The sequence below is a fragment of the Haliotis asinina genome, chromosome 4, assembly GCF_037392515.1.
Source record: "Haliotis asinina isolate JCU_RB_2024 chromosome 4, JCU_Hal_asi_v2, whole genome shotgun sequence".
NCBI classification, from domain to species: Eukaryota; Metazoa; Mollusca; class Gastropoda; order Lepetellida; family Haliotidae; genus Haliotis; species Haliotis asinina.
Window position 1 is genome coordinate 18,856,616 of NC_090283.1, and position 21,152 is coordinate 18,877,767.

General features: G+C 39.7%; 1 protein-coding gene across 2 annotated transcripts in view; it reads right to left on the minus strand.

Annotated features, from left to right (window-relative positions):
* LOC137281348 (protein Wnt-11b-2-like) overlaps positions 1-21,152 on the minus strand; it is a 138,053-nt gene that overhangs the window by 88,929 nt on the left and 27,972 nt on the right. Inside the window, exon 2 of one of the 2 annotated variants that reach the window (XM_067812523.1) lies at positions 6,954-7,391. In XM_067812523.1, the coding sequence (XP_067668624.1) occupies positions 6,954-7,039 (86 nt within the window). In that variant the 5' untranslated portion in view covers positions 7,040-7,391. Of the gene's footprint in view, positions 1-6,953; positions 7,626-21,152 lie in introns of those variants that run through there. The other variant, XM_067812524.1, reaches the window with a different exon arrangement.

Consider the following 21,152-nt stretch of genomic DNA (forward strand, 5'->3'; position numbering starts at 1 on the left):
GAGGCAAATATATTACAAGTGATATCTTATAGTTGACTTGTCACCAACAATAGACTGACCAGAGTTTAACGTTAAGCGAGGATAATGAAGTCGACCCACCAAACAGCGACACCTTCTGGAGGCTTACACGGGGAGCCATTGTGTCTACTTCATTCACGATTCGCTGTCAATGCGAGGATGGCCACCGGAGCAAGGACTTTCAGTTCGCGACAACGCACCAACGCAAATATTTTTGTTCATGGTCTTGCAAGACTGTCATCCTTTGTCTCTTAACAGCCATGGTGAAGTAGAGGAGAAGAGAAAACCTAATTTGTTTTCGTGCTTAAAGGTATTCGCGACCCCGCTAGGTATTTCGTGTTCGAGATTTTTCTACTTTCTCAGGCCGAGCTTACTTTCTGTAGTTAAATCGTACGTGACACGCTTGTTGCGGGCAGGCGACGTCAGCCATATCGTGACAGCGTGACTAGCTCGTGACATATGCTACACATGGCGATGGAGATATTTTTTATCTTCATTATCTCCTTAACGTACTCAAACTCGCAAATTGTTTGAACTAAGCTCGTTCAAAATTAGGGCTGGATGCGAGCGGTGCGATGACAAATGGTCTTTGCTCGTAGGCTAATCTGTGAGAATGTTCCGCCTTTGGGTATATCACAATACCACCGACCCATCCGAAATCATTAAGGAGGGCGGGTTACGTCAGAGGACAAAAGTTGTATACTAGAGTAAGTCGACTGGGACGAGTGCGTGGTCATATTCATGGAGTGGTCAATGTCATCACGACAAGGTGACGCTAGATTAAGACATCACTGCCAGAAGGATCGAAAGTATGATACTAACGTGCAAAGTACGGATTAACACGGTTTCACTGTTTTGATGTATCCGTCACTGAGACGTACGCGGCGTCCATGTCCGCAGCATCAAAACACCGTATATGCTCAGGACATTTAATGGACAGACACAGGCTCCATTGGGACCTGCATATATGCAGGACATATTGCCATTAAGGCCGAGAACGTTTTCTGTAGTTCAGTGTAAACCGATCAGTAAACGGCTTGCCTCGATCATTCCTGAATATCCTGAGGTTAGAATCTGCAATTGTTGTTTATGCTAATTTGGTTAAAAAGGCAAACAAAAAGAGATTTCTCAAGCTGCTATTCTAAATCTAGAACTGACGAAAAACTTTTTTATGTAGCTTAATCGTCACACTTTTATTTAAAGCATTGAGCAAAATTTGGGTTGACGATTCTTGAGCATAAATACTGACATTGTTTTGTACATCTTTGATATTGCTAGTATTGGAAAATATCCTTACGGTCATACTTGAACATAATTTCCAGTACCAAACAGATATTTGAACGGAGACGTGGATTTGAGTTGTATCACTATGATTAATATACAGAGTTGCACAATACCAGATACTTGTAGATGTTCTGGTATCGCGTAATACCAGAATTATATTGACAGGGTTATTTTTTACATTAGAATTGCATCATTGAATACAGACACTGGACAATACCAGACATTAGTATTGTTTGATGGCATTGCACTCTGCTATTTAAACATCACTGGTACTGAGGTATAATGTTTTGTATATATCCCTGGTATTGTATTATACTGTTTGATATCATTAGTGTTGCATACTTTCTTAGACCACTGGCATTGCATCATACTGTTCTTATATCACTGACATTGGATTAACCTTCATATACATGTATTACTGGCATTGTATTATAATGTTTGCTAATACTGATGTTGTATTTTAGTATTTAACATCAGTGGCATTGCATTTTACTATTTAACATCGCTGACACTGCATTTTACTGTTTTACATCATTGGTGTTGAATTTTACTGCTTTACATTACTCGATGTCTATTTTTTACGTAACTGGTATTGCACGTTTGCAACTTTACGTGGCTAGTATTATGAATTTATTATTTCATTTTACATCACTGGCATTGTATTGTTCTGTTTATTTTTTTTAAATGAGCTTTACAATAATGGTATCGTAGTACACTATACCTTTCTTACAGGTATGCATTAAGCTACTTCGACATTTGCAAACGTCGCGCGCCCTGACATTAAATACTAGTCACACAAAGCCCCCGCCACATCAGCATGGAGACGTGATTATTACCATTACTCAACCATCTAAATCAACAAGACATCTTATTGGTTGCTCGGACGCCAGTCACGACTACCGTCAGTAAAACAAAACGTCATGTTCATGTCATAGTAAAACATAAAGCAGCATTATATATGAATGAAACAAATCCGACCTTGTTACGAGACACCACAACTGGAGGCCTGTCTGAATGCCTAGAGGTTATATTTATTACACAACACTGAAACATCCAAGAATTTACTATCGAAAACAGCAGTGAAAATACACTTCAAACCTAGATTTAAAATTTCAAAGCCCTCGCCGTTTGAACAGGACTTGTGCGTGAAGTTGAAACGAAGTGTTTTTGTGAAACGGTTTTACGAAGTTGTAAAACTGACTGATGTGTTTCACGGCCGGACGATGCCAGCTGCCACAGAGAAGCGAGAACAGTCCTTCTCTGAGTCCCGAGTCAATTCATGAGATTTTTTTACACGTCGAGACTCATAAATCAAGACAGTCCTTTCTCCCAAAACAACTCCAAGACGTTAAACTGACTGGCATTTGATTTTTTTCAACCCATGCGATGGAATGTTTAATGTCCGCCTGTGACTTACAACGGTAGTAATGTTTTGTATTCCGTTACTAGTTTTCAGTGAGCGTTGGCGTTCGCTTAAAAAAGCAGGCGAAATGTGTGTTACAATTGTAGGTTGCATAGAGCCTATTTTCTCAATATCTTAGAATATATATATTTTAATATAACGTGAATAATTAAGGCTTCGTATATGTTAAATTTGGTCTGCACCTAGAAATCCGACCTTAAAATAAATTATTTTTTTTCAAGTTCAGACAGGCTTGATTGCATATATGGGCCAATGGATTAAGAATCGAAAATGTCGAATCGAAATGTTTGTTTCATTGATGATTTTATAAAAATAAACCTAATGTAAACAAATCGAAGCTGAATTTCTGTCAAGGTAACTTTATATACAGCATGCTTGTATTTAAATTCGATGTGGAAAACAGATGACTTCAAGTTAGTTCGCAGTTGTTCCTAATTGTCATAGATAAGCTCAGAATGCCAGTTTGGGAACACAATTTATTTACGGAGCACATTCCTTTCAATTTCACGATCACATTTATCTATATAATCGTCTCGTTCTGTATAAACGTCAATCAAGCATTGTCACAAAACGCGCACCTGTTCGTTCGGATCGATTGACAGGCGTTGAAATGTACATGGCAAATTGACACCTTGTACATTCCTCCGCTTATCTCTGTGCGGTAAATGGAAATTGACAGCAGGAAGGCAAAATGCCACCGACATATTCATATGCAGTCTGACTTGATATTGGCGATTGTCAATCACAATATCACAGTGTATCATATCCGTGAACGGATTAGAAATGCCAGTTACATACGTGAAATATTTATGGTTTTAATAACGCTGTATACAGTGGAACAAGAACGTATTTTGTAACGTATAAAGTAAATGAAATGTCTTTTCAAACGTACATTTTAAACTGTTTCACCTTGAAAATGTCAGCGGTTCTTCATGAAATAACCCACGGCATAGAAACTGTATGCCACAATATATTTCTCACATGCTGTAAAGTAAACACAGAATCGAGTAACGGTTTTATAAGCACGTTCACCTTCGGTTGAACTCTGTATAAATGCCGTATTTAACACGATTGTCTGAGATACGGGAGCGCAAGTCACAAATATAAAGTTTATTTATTTTGCCTCGGTTTTCTAAGTTTCATGTTACACCAACCACGTGGCCACAAAGAAAACTCGGCTGTTTTAATTGGATTATTTAAGTTTCCGATAACAGAATCTGATCCTGAGTCAAGTGAATGAAACATGCGAGAAATGTTGAAGATGTACCTGAATGTTTACGAATACATCAGCACGATTTGGCGGTAATAGTTTATCAGCCTCGTACGCTTCTCGGCAACTCCAGTATTAAACTTCAATGGACTGGCAAACTATCTCTGAGATTTCACCTATGTAACATCGCTCCACCGTATTGACATGAGGGATTAGAAGGTGTTTGGTCTTATGAAAACTTTGGATTGTTATTTCTTATTCTATTTGATCAATATTTAGCATAGACCATGGCCAGTTGTAGGACGCCGTGTTAGTGAAAGGTCTGCTTTGAGAGCAAATGCTGAAAGATTTTAGTTTCAATGTGATTTATCCTCTTACTAATATGTTACTATAATCATATTGTATATAATGATATACACACATAAATGTATATTATATATCCTACTTATAACAGAGATATATTTAATATTGCATTTATATAAACACCAAGTTGAGATAACGCAAAGGGATTTTTAAATCCTGATGTAAATTATGTACAATTTAATAAGATAAATGTCTACTTATGTTTATATTTTCCTTTAATTTTAGATTATGTAAATTACATTCGGCATTGAAATCCATTAATTGTCTGTTGAAACATTAAAATACAATAGGCACCCAATGACTTTGTGGGTGGATTTGAGAAAGCGAGCGTTGGTAATCTGGATTGGCAACGAAATGTCAGAATTGGCAAAATAACTGACATCTTAATTGATAAACTACAAAACACAAAAGTGTGTTTCTTTCCTTGTACAGGGAGTATACAGACAAGCCTTTATGCGTTGCGAAAGTCTTCAGATTTCAATTTAAACAGTTATACTGTCTGTTTCTATACTCATTGCTGTGAATGCCTACACCAAAATTCTAAATTTACCCACTTTCTGTTTAATGAACACGTTTAGTGATACACAGTACATTTCTAAGTACGTGTTGCTAAAACATTTGCAAAGATTATTTTGTTCCACACAAAAAGAAGAAGAATACGGACACGTCTTTCACCACAATTTCCACCATGCGTTATTCATTTAGACATGATTAGCAAGAATTAGCCTTAAAGCACTTGTAAGTCAAAATGAGTTTTTAATCACGTATTTCCTGAAATGAAGACACAAGCGGGTTGTCATTGAAGTGGTGACATGATGTCGATTTCACCCATTAACACGTGTTGTAAATGCTGAATTGCGTCATAATTGCATTTTCATTTACAGGCAGACAATGACAAGAAATAGCACAGCCACGGGTGCGCACTCTAACATAATTGAACGATTTAGGATCTCGTTGCCCGAGGCGGCTTTATTGTCACTGCTCTGTTAATGATTGAATGAGTTAGATATACAATCGTTGTGTAGTCACAAGGCTATACAATGTCGTTGCTGAGCTCAATTTTGTCAATGAAACGGCTGACATTTTTCATAAGAAAAACATGTAAAGAGGATGCGAATACGGGACACGGCAATCTGATAAAACGTCACTTGGTGCTTTTTCACGCTATCATTAAGAAAATCTTGAGTAAATTCTCACTTGTGACAATTTCCAGTGTAGTCGATGAATATAGGAGAACTTGGAGTGTAAAACAGGCTAAGAATCGTGAATACAGTGACTGTCCTTGGACGTTTTATATATGTTCTATTTCACACGTGACATACATTTTTAACAAAATTCACTTTCCCCTACCTGTTGCCATTGTTTATTTTATTCATAGTCTACGCGAGTGGATTTTGATATCCATCTTGGTCCTATTCAATATTTACTATTTAATACTAATTGCCCTCTAAACACAATAACCTTGTCCGTTAAATTTTAAAGGTGTTAATAATATTTAGTACATTTCTGTAATAATTATGAGGGGTAAATACCCACAGTACTAGTTCCTGCATCTTCGTGCCTCCTTCCTTTCTTAATGAACGCGACATATAAATGTGGAGTATGCACCCTATATTGTAAACATATCTTTCACATACACAAACGTGATTTTAAAAATAAACAGAACGGGACGTTTTGTAATAACCAGCAACGAACTTTTATCATTTGCCACGCTTGTTAAACTTCAGTGCATATACAAACTAAATCTTTTCTACGAGATTGGCGGGTGTTTGCTCTAACACAAACTTTCAATTTTTATCTCCCATCTCCGCTGGGGATGACTTAGAAAAGCCGAATTGTTTATTTATCACTATGCCTCCTTATACATACAAAATGCACATGATCCCTTCGTAGAGGACATAAATAAACATATTTATAAGTCATGAATTATGTAGTTGTGTTTATAACTCGGAAGGCCTGACTGTCATATTCCTCTGGTAGAAACATTGCATATTAAACAAGCATTATTTTCACGGTATATACAGATGCGCTGTTTTCATACTCCACTTACCCGAAAAAAGATTCATCTTTACGAGGGCGGTTGTTGCTTGCAAGGTGACTGGCAGATATCTTAAGTTAGTTTAGAGAAATTCAAGATTCGGGCCTGACTGATAACTCGGGAAAAGGATAGTTTAGATTGATGCCTTGTGCTCGCTAACACCTGCATCAGACAATTTTCTGGATATTTATTTGTAGAACGTGTGTTTAAATAACGTTGCCATGTTTGATTAAAAACGCCCTTTGTCTGGCGTTAAACCGAGAGGGACATTTTTATAAATAAGAGAGAGTTTGCATTCAGCCTGAACAATAAATATCGAAAGCAGATGAACATTTATGTATGTGATAACCTATATGCATCAAATTTGGACGACACAGGGCTAGAATGTTTCTTGATAGTGTCATTATGCACAAGCTTTATAACAGAAAATGAGGCAAAATATAAAATCAAAGGAATGCTTCAATGGACGAACACAGATACGTGCCCATTAAGAGAACAATGAAATTCAAAGGAAACGATTTACATAAGATAATATGTGTTTATGAATCATAAAATGAACGTCTTTGAAGATCTTCTTTTTTGAAATGATGTAGTATAAAAGGAAAAAGAGTACTTACAGCCATTTGACAGCGATTGAAGGGTCAAAACAGAGAAGAGATATGAGCAGAAGCCTTATACTCAGATGAGCGTTCGGTATCAACATTGTTGTGAATAATCCGTACAATAGCTTCGGCTAGAATTCCACACCAAAATGGTACAATTCCTGTGCCCCGGGAACTGAACAAGCAGATAGGTCCCAAAGATCCACTCGTTATTCTTGTGTTACTTTTCCCAATAAAAAAAACTTGCAAGTGTTGAAACTCGAGGGTAACACGACACGTTTTCTCATCCTTGCACAATACACTGTGTCGTAATCCCTTGCTCTGTAGCGTTAGCAATCCATTGTGGTAACGCTTTTGCCGATTTGGATTCTCTTTTTCTTTGGTTGCTGTACCCTCCGCAGTTTCACAATGATGCGATTAGGGGTAAGGCGTTGTCATCTACACACCATGTCACTGGAAAACAGAAAGACGAGATTTCATCCTCAGAACCCAGCACTTGAGAACACAAAGCAATCTGTAGCTGATTCCCCGTCAAGAAATATCCCACTGCCATAATTTATGAAGAAATTGTTCGAGAGAACCCGCAAAGCTGGGATCATTCACACAGACCTCGACCCCTTTACCGTTTAAACCTATTTGGCTCGCCGGTTACCCCTGCTTGAAAGCGTGCGCTTAAAAGTATCGTCTGCTCGCAGGTCACCTGACAGCTACGTCACAGTGCACGCGCTGCGAACCAGGGTATACGTCTTGGAAGTTTGTCTAAGCCGCAGATAACACAGACAACTGACCAGACAGGAACGGCTAGGTATGAATTTCAGATTTCGTACTGCCATGCAAGATGAACCCGTCATGAACATTCAGCTAAGAAAAATTATTTAGTAGTTTCATTGAAAAACAGCCATTGTAACTGATATACATACAGGTGAAGAATCTTAACTCGCGCCATTCAGATGTTATGTCACCCTGTCCGGTCCGCTGAATGTTGCTATAACTAAGTGTTATTTACGCGCTGTCTTGAATAAAACTATAAACCAATGCAGATGGCCTTTTCGCCTTGCCTGCCCGACGATTTCATTGAGACGGGACTCGGCCGGGCAGGGAGCGCTCTGGGTGTTTAACACATAAACGCTTCACTAGTCAAAACTCAGCGGCGACGAACAGGCCTGCCTACAGTCCGACCCTTATTAAAGGCGACCCATAACGCACCCACACCGCTTCGATTGAAGACCTGTGAAGCTGGTTGAAGGATGTTCGGAAGGAGATACTTCGAGGTGGATTTCTACATAATCGTCAGTAAAGAAAGCAATAAATCTGCGACACGTTTCACGAAGTTACATACAGCGCGAATTGCAGGAGACCAATTGGGGAGATTACGTTTTAAAATATTAGCTTAATCTACTCCTGGAATTGCTATAGTGTCGGGTTTAGTGTGTTGTTATCGACGTGTTCTCTTTAGGAGAACAAAGTACGTGAAAAAATACTTTTTTTCCAAAATTTGTATTTTTGATCTTACAACAGCGTTTGGCTGTCATCATCATCACCATCATCATCATCATCATCATCATCATCATCATCATCATCATCATCATCTTTGTTATATTTCCATTCATTATATCAAAATTTACAAATGCAGGAAGATATTTCGATTTAGTCTGTTTAATTCACGGTCTGTTCTGTTCTTGGGCAGCAACCCGTTCTTGGAACCGAATTCAGGGATCGGCTTCATCGGCTGGCGCATGTTATCATGACCCAGTTGCGTGTGTGATGCTGCTGATGTCAACCACTGGATTGACTAAAAACTATCATCAGTCACATTTACCATTGTGGTGTGTAAACAAACTTAGAATCATAATCAGCTCGAATAAGATTTTCAAAATCACAATAAGATCTAAACATAAATATTAACATTAATTGAATGTAGTGGCCATTAAACAGTCTTCATGGTACTAATAAATATATTATGGGTAAATATATATTATCAGATGCTGGATGACAAAGAGAAGCAACTCCAAGGCTACTTGCACAAACTCTAAGGCCCAAACAAGAATCCATGATCGTAGATTCCTGCCCCGACTAAGGGAAGCAATCGTGGCTACTTGCACAACCACTAACACTCATAAAACGGCTAGTTGGGAAGTTGAAGCGTTCGCTCGTCACCCGGTCCTGGTTCGGCAAAACGCGAGAAGTCAATTTCTCGTGTTCACCGTCATGTTACGCCATTCAACGGCGCAAAACTATATTCACTCACTTCCCGTGGAACCGAAAGGAGAACCTAGAGAGTTCAACTTGAAATAACCTCTTAGATTTGGCAGATGGTAAATTGACGTTATGAAACATGTCTAAATTATGTTCTTAGTGCGAGCATCTTATTCTTGTCATTCTGTTATAACACGAACAGACTGACATATAAGATCAGCTACAACTTCAAGCAACTATACCCCGTTTCCTTTGATGGAACGAGATTCTTGTCCAGAAATGTGAGGTATTTTAATGCAGTGTGATAAACAGGGTTGGATGTTGGTAATTATTCTTGACGAATCTTAAAGGAAATGAGGGTAGATGAGTAAGAACGTCTTTGCTTCAGTTCTCCCAACAGATGAGATCATCTGGTAATTAAGTTTCAAGGGGAATTTTGTGAATCACAAATCGCTCAAAACATTTTTGGATTCTCGACAAGCGTTTGACAATAAACCGAGCTAATTTGAGAGGCTTACTTGTAATCTTGGACTATAAAACCATCGGTTTTAAACCATGCCGAATGAGACTCTGGTCTTAATTTTGCCAACAGGTGGCGTAAGCAAATAATGCCTGAGTTATCTCCCCATTGAGACCAATTAGGAAGAACACGAAGGGATTAATAGTTGCACGATGTAATTTAACTCGTCTCTTCATTTGAAATACGCGTTGTTTATTTCTCTGATGCGTTTCAAAACAGCTGAGCATTGGGAAATGAAATATTGTCAGTGGTTTAACATTTACGAGAGACATAATGACTTGAGTATACTTGTATAGAGCCACTTTGCCATCACTTCAGTAATATCACGTCAACTTAATACGGAGGGGTTTCAATTGCAGCTCGCCATACAGAGTTGCGTCCCTTGGATACACAAGGATCGACGATGATGTTTCTAGGTTTAAAGTAAACGCGATTTGAAGTAAACGCGATTTGAAGTCCGCATTCCATTCAGTTTTCCTCCCATACCAGGCTAAATGAGAGTCGGTGGGCAGCAGGAGCATCGATCTGCGCAATTGCGAACCAATGACATGTCTCAACGAAGTCAGCGAGCCTGACCACCCGATCCCGTTAGTTGCCTCTTACGACATGGGTTTATAAAGACCAGTATTCTAACCCGGACCTTCACGGGTAGTTTCACAAGAGGTGGGGCGGGATTGGGGGTGTGGGGGTGGGGGTGTGGGGGTGGGGGTGGGGGGGGTGTGTGGTGGTGGTGGGGGGAGGTAACCTAACGATTAGAGCGTTTGCTCGTCATGATGGATACCCGAGTTCGATTCCCCAGATAGGTATAAAGTGTGAAGCCCATTTCTGGGTTCCAGTAATATCCCTGGAATATAAAACCACACTCACTCAGTCACTCACACACTCTAAAGTGGCACATGTCTGAGATGAGCATCCCTTCAGGCTTGCACCACACACCTAATATAAACTGGCCTTAAACAAAACACACTCGCTAACGTGTTTTCACATCAAACAACTGGAACACAATCATGAACAGAGATAAGTTGTAGATATACCATTTCGGACACGAATGTCCTTCATGTATTCCAGGTTCTTTCGAGAATTCAGTAATTTCGACCAGGCTGTTTTCTCTCGCATGCAGAACATTCAAAGTGGGACATGGAGAAAGTATGCACCAAAGTCACCCGAAAGCAATCTTTCAAGAGCCTTGTTTATTCTGGTACATGTCAAAGTTAATTTACTTAAAAACAAGGACGGATTCAAAATAAACATGCGATTTTTTTACGAGATCCATCAAGTCTCAGATGTACTGTTTCACCCGTTGATAACTCTTCACAACAATTTCTATTACTCGCCATTTTGTCCATCAACAGCGCAATATGCCAAAGTGCAAGTGGAATATTGTCATCACTTTCAATTAGCTTAAACACAAGTGCTCTTTTCCTGGATTCTGATTAAGTAATCTAATTTTATTTCGATTCCGCGTGAAGCCATGAGTTTGTTAAGTGGGGGCAAAAGAACAGAAATGGTTGCAAAAAGAACAGAAATGTTTTAAAAAAGAACAGGACAGCGAGTTAATGTTGACTTGCTTGGGCTTCACGCAAAGTACCCATGTAGGAAATCAAACCCTGGCCTTTGGCGTAACGAGTGAACGCGTTAACCACTGGGCTACCCCACAATCGTAATGAAATGAAGCGATCTGACAAACGGTCTGAGAAAGAGAGAGAGGGAGAGAGAAAGAGTGAGTGTGTGTGTGTGTGCATACGTGTCTCTGTCTGTGTAGTAATATTTCAGATAGACAACGGAGGCCTAAGTTCTAAACGTGATCGATATTGTGAGCACATCCCATGGGATGAGATAGAATGCGTTCAAAGACGTCATTCCCAACACCTTTATCCTCCCACCCTTTCCATTAAACGAGCTTCCCATATGGTAGTCAGTGTGTAACATTGCCATTTTCTGTGCGAAACGAACATTCGACAGCCATTGGCAGTCACTGGATTATCTGGTCTAGACGCACAAATTTTCTTTACCTCCGTTTACTACATGTTGCTGAGTGTGACATTAAGACAAGAAGAGTGAGTTGGACGTAACATAGCAGTGATCAACATTTCAGTTATATCACGATGTGTCTGCTTATTGTGGGAAGAAAACCCGAAGTTATGAAGGTCTTAGAGGTTAACCACTCATCTTTTCATGAAAAATCAACGATATTGCTTCTCTGGACATAAATTTAAAACACTTCAAATAAGGTAGTGCCATTTTGAATTCGAATTCATTTCTAACCTTTGGCTTCACCGAACCTACATATTTTCACACAACATTCCCCAATACTACCTGTGTATTATGCGAACATTTCATTAAATCTATGACATTAAATTACATTTTATAAACTAAAACGATCGATGTTGAAGTGTTCTTTGAGGTATGACAAAACGCCAGTACAGTACATTATTTGTATAGCAGTGTAGCGTTCGCCCGGAGATGGCGGGGTCGACTCCTGGCCTCGTCATACCAGTGAGCTCGGCATCAATGGGTACAACAAGGACTTGTCGGCGCGGGGTCAGTATAGTGTGTCTGAGGGGGTATTCATGCTTAACTACGGCATGCTTTCTCAGTGAACTAGCATATAAAACCAGCTTAAGTCTGGACTAGTACAAGCAGCCAGTCATACACATGCGTGTACGTCATCATGTGAGGCTAAACCTCATTTCCCCTCTCCTAAACTAACATAATTAGAGTTGAAACTCAAACTTACGATAAAATCAGCTGAGATTTAGAATCCTTTTAACTAGTCACATTAATTTATCACTGAATACATATGCAGATTTGTCGTCGTACTTAACTAATACATTGCCATCGCTTTCACAGTTGGAACAACTGCATGTCAACAAGACGATGCAAATAACATGTAATAACAATGCATTATCTGACTCACGCCAAAAAACTAATAATTAATACCTTAGTAAACTTAATACCCATCCGCCATATATTCGGCACTAACAGTCTCTCTGTTAGACGAAATGCTAAATCACATGTAGTCGCGATCGTGAGCACAATTTATTGCTGAATGGGTTTGCAGTTTTTGTCAGACCAGTCTATGTATTCCCATCTTTTTTCTGTCTGAATAAGGACCAGATCGGAGAGAAAATTAATTCACATATTCGTACTAAACATGATAACGGAGATATCGTATACATTCATCAAATATTGAGCAATAACAGTCTCCTAGTTAGGGCGAAATGCTAAATCAGAAAGGGGCGAGAGGAATATTTTATTGCTGAAAGCGTTATCCGTTTTTGCCAAACCAGTCTACTGCACCTCTTTTTATGTCGGAATAGTAGCAAAAGAAAAATGAATTCAAATGTTCACATAATGAATTATAAACCATGTCTTTAATATGCATCCATCAAATCTTGGGTAATAATAGTCGAGTTGTTGAGAAGAAATACTAAATCACAGCTGTTCGTGGATGTGTCGCCCTAACATCCTATTGTATCGCCCGCTGTTGACAGATTGGTCTATGTACATGCACTTCCTTTGATAAACAGGCTGTCCTTATTCAATTTTAGTACAGCTAATTTCCTCACCTTTGTCACATGTTTGTCCCCGACTTGCCCCCGGTACTAGTGGGTGCTTGAAGTATAGACATTTAACAACACTTAGATAGGGGGACGGTTTGGTGTGCTGAGATTTCAAAATACTCCACAGCCGTTTACCAGTGGCAGCTGTCGTGATTACAGAATGTGGATTGTCCTTGTTTGCTTAATAGACCATTTGATATGACTAAAAGAAATAATCTTGCAGTTTTCGGAAAATAGAACTTGGGTAAGCGCTTAAGAAAGTGTATAGGGGCCAAAGAGGCTCAAAACAGCATGTTACCGTCATACAAAAGGCCTCATGTAAAATAAAATTGTTTCTCATCATTTTGCCGAAATAATATGGATGCGGGTGTTATTTCCACATGTACATTTTATGTCCCAAACCCGAAGATTTTTGTGAAAATTTACAAATTTATTAACTTGGGAGTGTGACAAAAAAATTGGGAGTCAAAGTTACGCGAACGAAAGAATTAAAAAAATGCCGAGTTGAATGTTTGGGTCGGGCAGTAATGAGAACAAGACAATACTTAGTACATAACATAAGAAGAAAACTCTAAAACTTGCTACAGTTACTTCTTATGGTTATATTCAGTCTGGCTGATAAAACTATAATGTAAAGTAATATCCGTCCCCCCACCTTCTCTGTCTCTCCCTCTCTTCCTCTCTCTCCCCTTCTCTCTTCCTCTCCCTCTCTCTCTATCTCTCTCTCTTTTTGTGATAACACCAATAATATCTTCACATCATCTTCGAACACTTACTGTCATTTAATTTCATCACCAATTGATGGCTGCCCCTAACACCCAGAGACTGTCATGACATTATTCTATTAATATAATCATCCAGTATGTTTTCTTTGTAGAGCCAGTAACAGAGAGGTAGCCAAGTTTCACGTTTCAGTTGTCCATGGTAATATTGTTCTGCTATTGCTGAAGTCGGTTCAGCGCAAAACCATACTCAACCTAAAGTATTCCATACTCGATTATGAAATCAAAGAAATAACAATGAAACTACAAAGTATGCAAAGTCCGTGGGAGACAATATCAACATCACGTGACCCTTCCCCCATTGTTCTCGCAAGACCTGCCCCGTTCATACTCTCGTCAGCAATCTCCACCTACGAGATTCCAAACCCTGACCCCACAAGCAATTACACGCACGCCGTTCACCTGTACTTAAAGGCAGAATGCCGGAAAAATATGTTTCTAGTTTTCGGTCGTATATATCGTACATTCAAGCGGACCGTACAGGTCATAGGCCATCGTTCAGTGTCCGAATGAAATATCGCCTCGGACAGTGTACGCCGGGACGAAATATGTAACTGTTATTAGCGTAAATCTCTTGGTGCAAACGTGAGCTCAACGGGGCTTAAAGCATCAGTTGAATTGTACCGCATATAATCCTACTCATTCTTCATCTAAACTAGAAGCATGTTTTCTATCTCTTTGATAGACGAGTGATATCTTTTATCTGCAATGCTATTATCATGTTCCAACGACGTGTGCTCTTAATCTTGCTGGGCATATTAAGTATTATGCTAGGTATTAAGTTGACGCTAATGCCTTAAATGGTTATTTTGCTGAATATAGATATGACAACATACAGCTCTCTGAGTATGGTTTTACGCCCCTTTTAGCACTATGCCAGCAACATCACGATGGGACACCAGAAGTCTGCTTCACATACTGTATCATGTGAGAATCGAACCAGGATCTTCAGGGAGACGCGCTAGCCTACTCCGTTGCTCCTCAATATTAGTAGATGGGTCTGGTTTATGATAATTGCCGGTTCGTTATAGGGGTAACTGCGAATGTGTACTGGTTTCTACCGAATGCAAACATGAAAGGCATAACGAAAGCTGAACTTATGAGCCCAAGAGCTGCCAGCAGAGATACAAATCCGTCGCTACACAACACAATACCTCCAAGGGTAGACGCTAGACATAAACATACACTTGTGGTACAGGTATTCACAAGAGTCAGTGAGTGTGCTGAGTTGCGCTGAGCAATATTCCAGCTGTATGGCGGCGGTCTGCAAATAATCGAGTCTGGACCAGACAATCCAGTGATCAACAACACGAGAACCGATCGGCGCAATTGGGAACCGATGACGTGTCAACCAAGTCAGCGAGCCTGACCAACCGATTCTGTCAGTAGCCTCTTCCAACAAGCATAGTCGCCTTTTATGGCACAAGCATGGGTTGATGAAGGCATATTCTAAGCCGGACCTTCACGGGTTGGTATTCACAAGAACTGCTACAGGAACCTTACATACACAGGAGCTACTTCAAAACCAGAAGGCGAAGTAATAAAGAGCTGCAAAAACACAATAGAGCTACAAAGCCATGGCTCCACGACACAATAACTCTAAGGGGGTACACCAGATCACAACATACAGTAGAGGTACACGTATACACGGTGCACGTATACACGGTACACGTAAGAACTGCTTCTGGAACAGCAACGCAACAGCAACTACACAACAGCTACAGCTACACTTACGACTACACCATACAGACGCACCAGAGCTAAAACCGTGAAGGTCCCGGGGTAGAATAGGCCTTCAGCAACCAATGCCTGCCATGAAAGGCGACTATGCCTGTTGTAAGAGACGACTAACGGGATCGGGTGGTCAGGCTCACTGACTTGGTTGACGTATGTCATCGGTTCCCAATTGCTCAGATCTGCTGTTGATCACTGGATTATCTGGTCCAGCCTCGATTATTTACTGACTGCCGCCATATATATGGAATATTGCTGAGTGCGGCGTAAAACTAGACTCGCTCACTCACTAAACCCAAATAACAATGTTAATGTTAAAAAGCTATAACAACACAACAGCTGCAAATAACCTGACAACTACACTGACACACAGCAGAGCTACAACTAAGGCTACAACCATAGCTACGACTGGGGCTATAACTAGTGATACATCTTCATGTCTTACACACAACTAATCAAAGGTGACAACAGCAGCAGACCTATGTCTAAGAGTGTGATTACTAGATCTAAAATTACAGCAGCTACATCTGATCGTAGCTTCACTACAGCTACGCAACTTTCAATTACAACTACATTTTACACCTGCGGCACGTTAGTTATATGCTTCTAGTGTACAACAGCTTCAGGGTTTAAGTTTCTTTTTTTCAAACTGCTGCAGTACCCCATTCCGTTTTAAAAACGTAACAATGTAACTTTTTTGCTGGTACTTACGGAAGCTCGATTTTCACGCTGGGTGATAAGATATGTTTGGTAATCAAAAAGAGAAACGTGATATTATTTCCCTTAAACCGATAACATCTTCAGAAAGTCAATAAATACTTACGTCCTTATTGACCATACCGCCGCTCATAACGTCGATAATACTCTGCGACTTCAACACTACGACATGTTATGATCTTTGTGATGAATTCTGGTGTTAAATACGGACAAGTTTATGGCTTAGGACGCGATCAATTGGATTGATTCATTCTGAAACGTTCTAAAATGAACGTTTATTTCCACGACTCCCGTCAACGTTACAGACAACACTTTCATGATTGGGATAAAACAATGTCCTTTCGGCGTTTATTACTTACACAGAGGTCCAACCTCGCGGCACATTATTTTCTTATTTTTCCTCACCAGAGGAACTAGTTTGATTTTCGAGACAACGTTATTTCATGAAGACGATGTGTTGACAGCTTGGTGATACCGCGTACCATTCACGATCGGAACACTCGCTCCCCCATTTATGTCCCCAAGGAAATGCTTGTGTCAGTCACCAGGGGTCGCCATCAGATGTAAAATGGCGGAAGCAGAGGATGTGATTGAAGGCGATGATAGGAGAAGAGTGTCATATAGAGTTAACGCCATTTTTTGAGTGTTTACACGTCAGAATATACCCTGAGGCTCGAACACAGACTAGCTGCCATACATTAGTGTATGACGTTATAAGAGCTCGGGATTATAATGACTGTCCTAATGTGAACAGTTGTTTGTGTCACTGGATGTAATCTTCCATGTTTCTATGAAAACCAATCATAACTACCAAGCCTAAATTTAAATAAGTCGGTATCATAAACCCTTGAGCGTGTCGAATAAATTATTGAGGAAAGGAAGGAAGGACGGACGAACCAACGAAGGAAGGAGCTAACGAAGAAAGGGGGAAGGATGGATGGAACGCATGAATGAAGGCGCTTATGAACCAACAAAGGAAGGGACGAAAGAACCAGCGAAGGAAGGAAAGAATGAAGAAATGAATGGAGGAAGGGAGTATTGAATGAAGAAAGAGAGGAAGGGTGAATGGAACGAACGAATTAATATACACTGTGTCGTATATATACCACTTATACCACCTACCTGTCACCTAATTACTCACTAAGCTATCCCACCTATTCAACTTTTTCAACCACTCATCAACCTTCCAACCCTATTTATCAATCACCTTAAAAGATAATCTCGCAACAACCCAAATAATAAATCAGCAACTCACTAACCCAACAATGCAAATACCCTAATGTCACTCACCCAGTTTCTCGTAATCAACTCAATCGCCCATCCACTTTTTCAACCAATTACTCATTACCCACCTCGTGCGACTCACTCACCCAATCACTAACTCATTCGGAGTTACCCAACTCACACATCCGACTATTCACTTACCAGATACCACCAACCCACTCACCAACCCACTCACCGACAGTCAATTATTCCGCCTACTCAAAAAAAAACACCAACATTTCTTCAATGCTGACAACTAACTGTACCAATTACTCAACTCAAGCGCCAGTCATCCTAATCAACACAACCATTCCCTCTCAAACTCAATCACCAAACCACAAGAGAACAAAATGGACCTGGTATATTTACCATCTCACTCACCCATTCACCATATTCACTCTCTTACTCTTGCGGTTCACTCATCAATATTCACTCATCCACCCAACGACTCGAAACAACCTTTCTCATCCAGACAGTCAACTCAGCTACTAGTATTCACAAATTCAATCATTCACTCTCCACACCAGCCATACAAACACAACTTAACAACACGTACCTAGATTCCCCCAGTTACAGACACTTCTCTAACAACCGTCTTAAGAAAGTAATACGTTTCTTTTTTTCACCCAAAACTTCAATGAACTGTTCCCATGGCAGCGCTGGTTCCAACCTAGACAGAGTTCTTCAGTCACGGAGATAACGACTTTTATTGCCCACCTATACCAAACGGTTGAGTGGGATCGTGCAGAGGACACACAGACCCGACATAAGAAGGAATGCTTCCTTTTCCTTGTCTTTCAGTCGTGTAAGTGTTGCACGATAACATGGCAGCCAGTCCTCGATAACGGGTGATTTGTGCACATATCCCATGATCCCTTTGATAAATGTCGTACCGTCGACATTAAGACACTCCACACCAGAATGACACCTTAATTGCAATGGAATTCTGCCTATGAGAGAGCAAGAACTATCTCAAAACTGTGTTATCTTTCTCTGTTGTGAAAACAAATATATGAATAAACAGGTTAAAATTAAAGGAAAAAAATCATGTTTGGCCACAGAGATATGTGGTAAAATATTAACGTGTTTTCATAAAACACTATCACGTCAGGACTTATTTAGTTTTTCGTAATGCGAGGAATGAGAAAATGTTTTATGACACTCAATGACGTGCACGGTTGATGAGAAAGGTCGTACAGGCAGAGAAAGACCACCTTAAACACAGTATCTTTACTTGGGTCGGTAGTGACGCCGCATCACGTGACTAGCAAGCAGAGACGACAGAACATTAAACAATTTAACAGACGGAGAGGCTAATGATTATTCAATGGCCAAATAATCTTGTCTGTTGAAATGTAAACATTTAAACAGACGATTATGCTGCATTACATCCACAAAGTAATTGGCTAATATGCCTGCCGTCGGAATGGTGACCTGCGACTTCACACTGCACGCACGTGATATTCCGAGAGCAGATATCGCGAGACTATTGTGATAAGATGCGAGAGGGTCTTGTGGTTGGAAGATGCGGTGGAAATGTTTGTTGATTATTATGGGTAGGTTTTTGGTTCGCTTTATGTACTCAGCATCCTCTGATGTAAACAGAGCTCATGTGATGGTTTATTGCGAATTGCTTCACTCGAAGCTAACAGGAGTCGGGCATTACCATGTCGAGATGTCCGTGTTCAAAGGAGAGAGAGAAGGAAGAGAGAGAGAGAAAGAAAGAAAGAAAAATGAGAGAGGGAGAAAAAGATCATGAACAGAAGAAACGTGAAGATTGGCTGCCTCGCTGTCTATGACATTAAAAGGAAAACACATAGGATAATTGTATTTATAGAATAATGTCATGAAAGTCTATAGGTTTTAAATTATGCTTTTTTAACGATATTCCAGCAATATCGCGACCAGCAGTTTAGTAGTTGTGGTCTTTTTTTCATCTTCTGTCATGTATAAACATTTTCCCGACCCCAAAATTCAACCCGGCATTTTTTGTATTCTTTCGTTTGAGTACAATGCAACTTTGACCCTCACTTGTAAGTTTATGCTTTCTATCGGAGTAAAGGTGTAAATTTCCACGGAAATCATGGGGTTTTGGACACAAAATGTTCTTGAAAAAACCATCCGCATCCATTTTGTTTTGATAAAGTGATGAAAAACAAGAATGTTCTATATGAGTCCTTATGTATGTACGTAAGGGGAGATTACCGTAACGGTTTATTTTCTTGTTTTTATATCGGGGTAGCATGTGGCGGCTTTTTAACAAACTTTTTTGTCATTATACCGGACATTAATTTACATTAAATTATTTAGTTATTTTATCTGCCAGACTGAACATAACTATTTGAAGTAACCTTATCAAGTGTGTTTCCACCTGACTATTCGTGGTCTTATGATAGGACTCGAACTACCCTAACGTCTCATATAGTAGGTTAAGAGTAGTTTCCCTTTAGGTAAAGGACAAGACCGGGAAGACCGATGACTGCGACAAACGACTGGTGGAAAGAAACAATTCTCTTTTTACCTACCTGTAATTTACGTCACTGCCTAAGCCTCAGGTGAAAACATGCTGAGTGAAAACAATAAGGAATCACATGAAAGACAGGTGTTCCTTTACTTTTTTCCAAGGTTTCTTTACGAGCTCTGTATCATATATCTTGTGAAAATAAATGGAAAAATAAGGGAACACTTTTACTTGTATGTGATCACTTACTTTTCCCCTCAGTTTATATTCTATATCTGGACTGCTGGCACTGTTCGTCCGACCCTTTGTAATATGCATTGTTATGTACTCTATGTCACGGTTATAACGAACTCAACTGGGCCCCGTGTTAGCTATACATGCAGCATGAAACCGTAAACAAAGAACAATTATATTAGTTAGATGCACACGTTTTCTTTGTAAATTTAGGTAATGTTTGCAGGCATGATATAACTTTCGCCGATAAAATTTAAGAATAAGATCACATGATTAAGGAGATATCGGGATTATGTTGGTATATTCTGCATCAGGGGAAGTCTGTATGTCCAGTACTGAATATACTGTTTATCCCTTTTAACACACACACATACACACACACACACACGCACACACACACACACGTAATATTTAAAGGCACACTCGCGTTATAATATCCATACATTAAGTCTATAAGTCTATATGCTTCAATTAGTAATTGTCTAGAGGCACACGATAATAATGAAGAGATACAAGTGACGATTTAGAGGTACAGGTAACGATGAAAGGGCACACGTTATAACGAAGAGGCACCAGGAAAGATGAATTGGCACACCAAGTAACGTGACACATGATAATAATGAAACGGCACTGGCAATGATGAAGAGGGCACACGTAAATATGAACAGTCACATGACAATAATGAAGAGGCACAAGACAATGATGAAGAGGCACAAGATAATGATGAAGAGGCACAAAGTATTA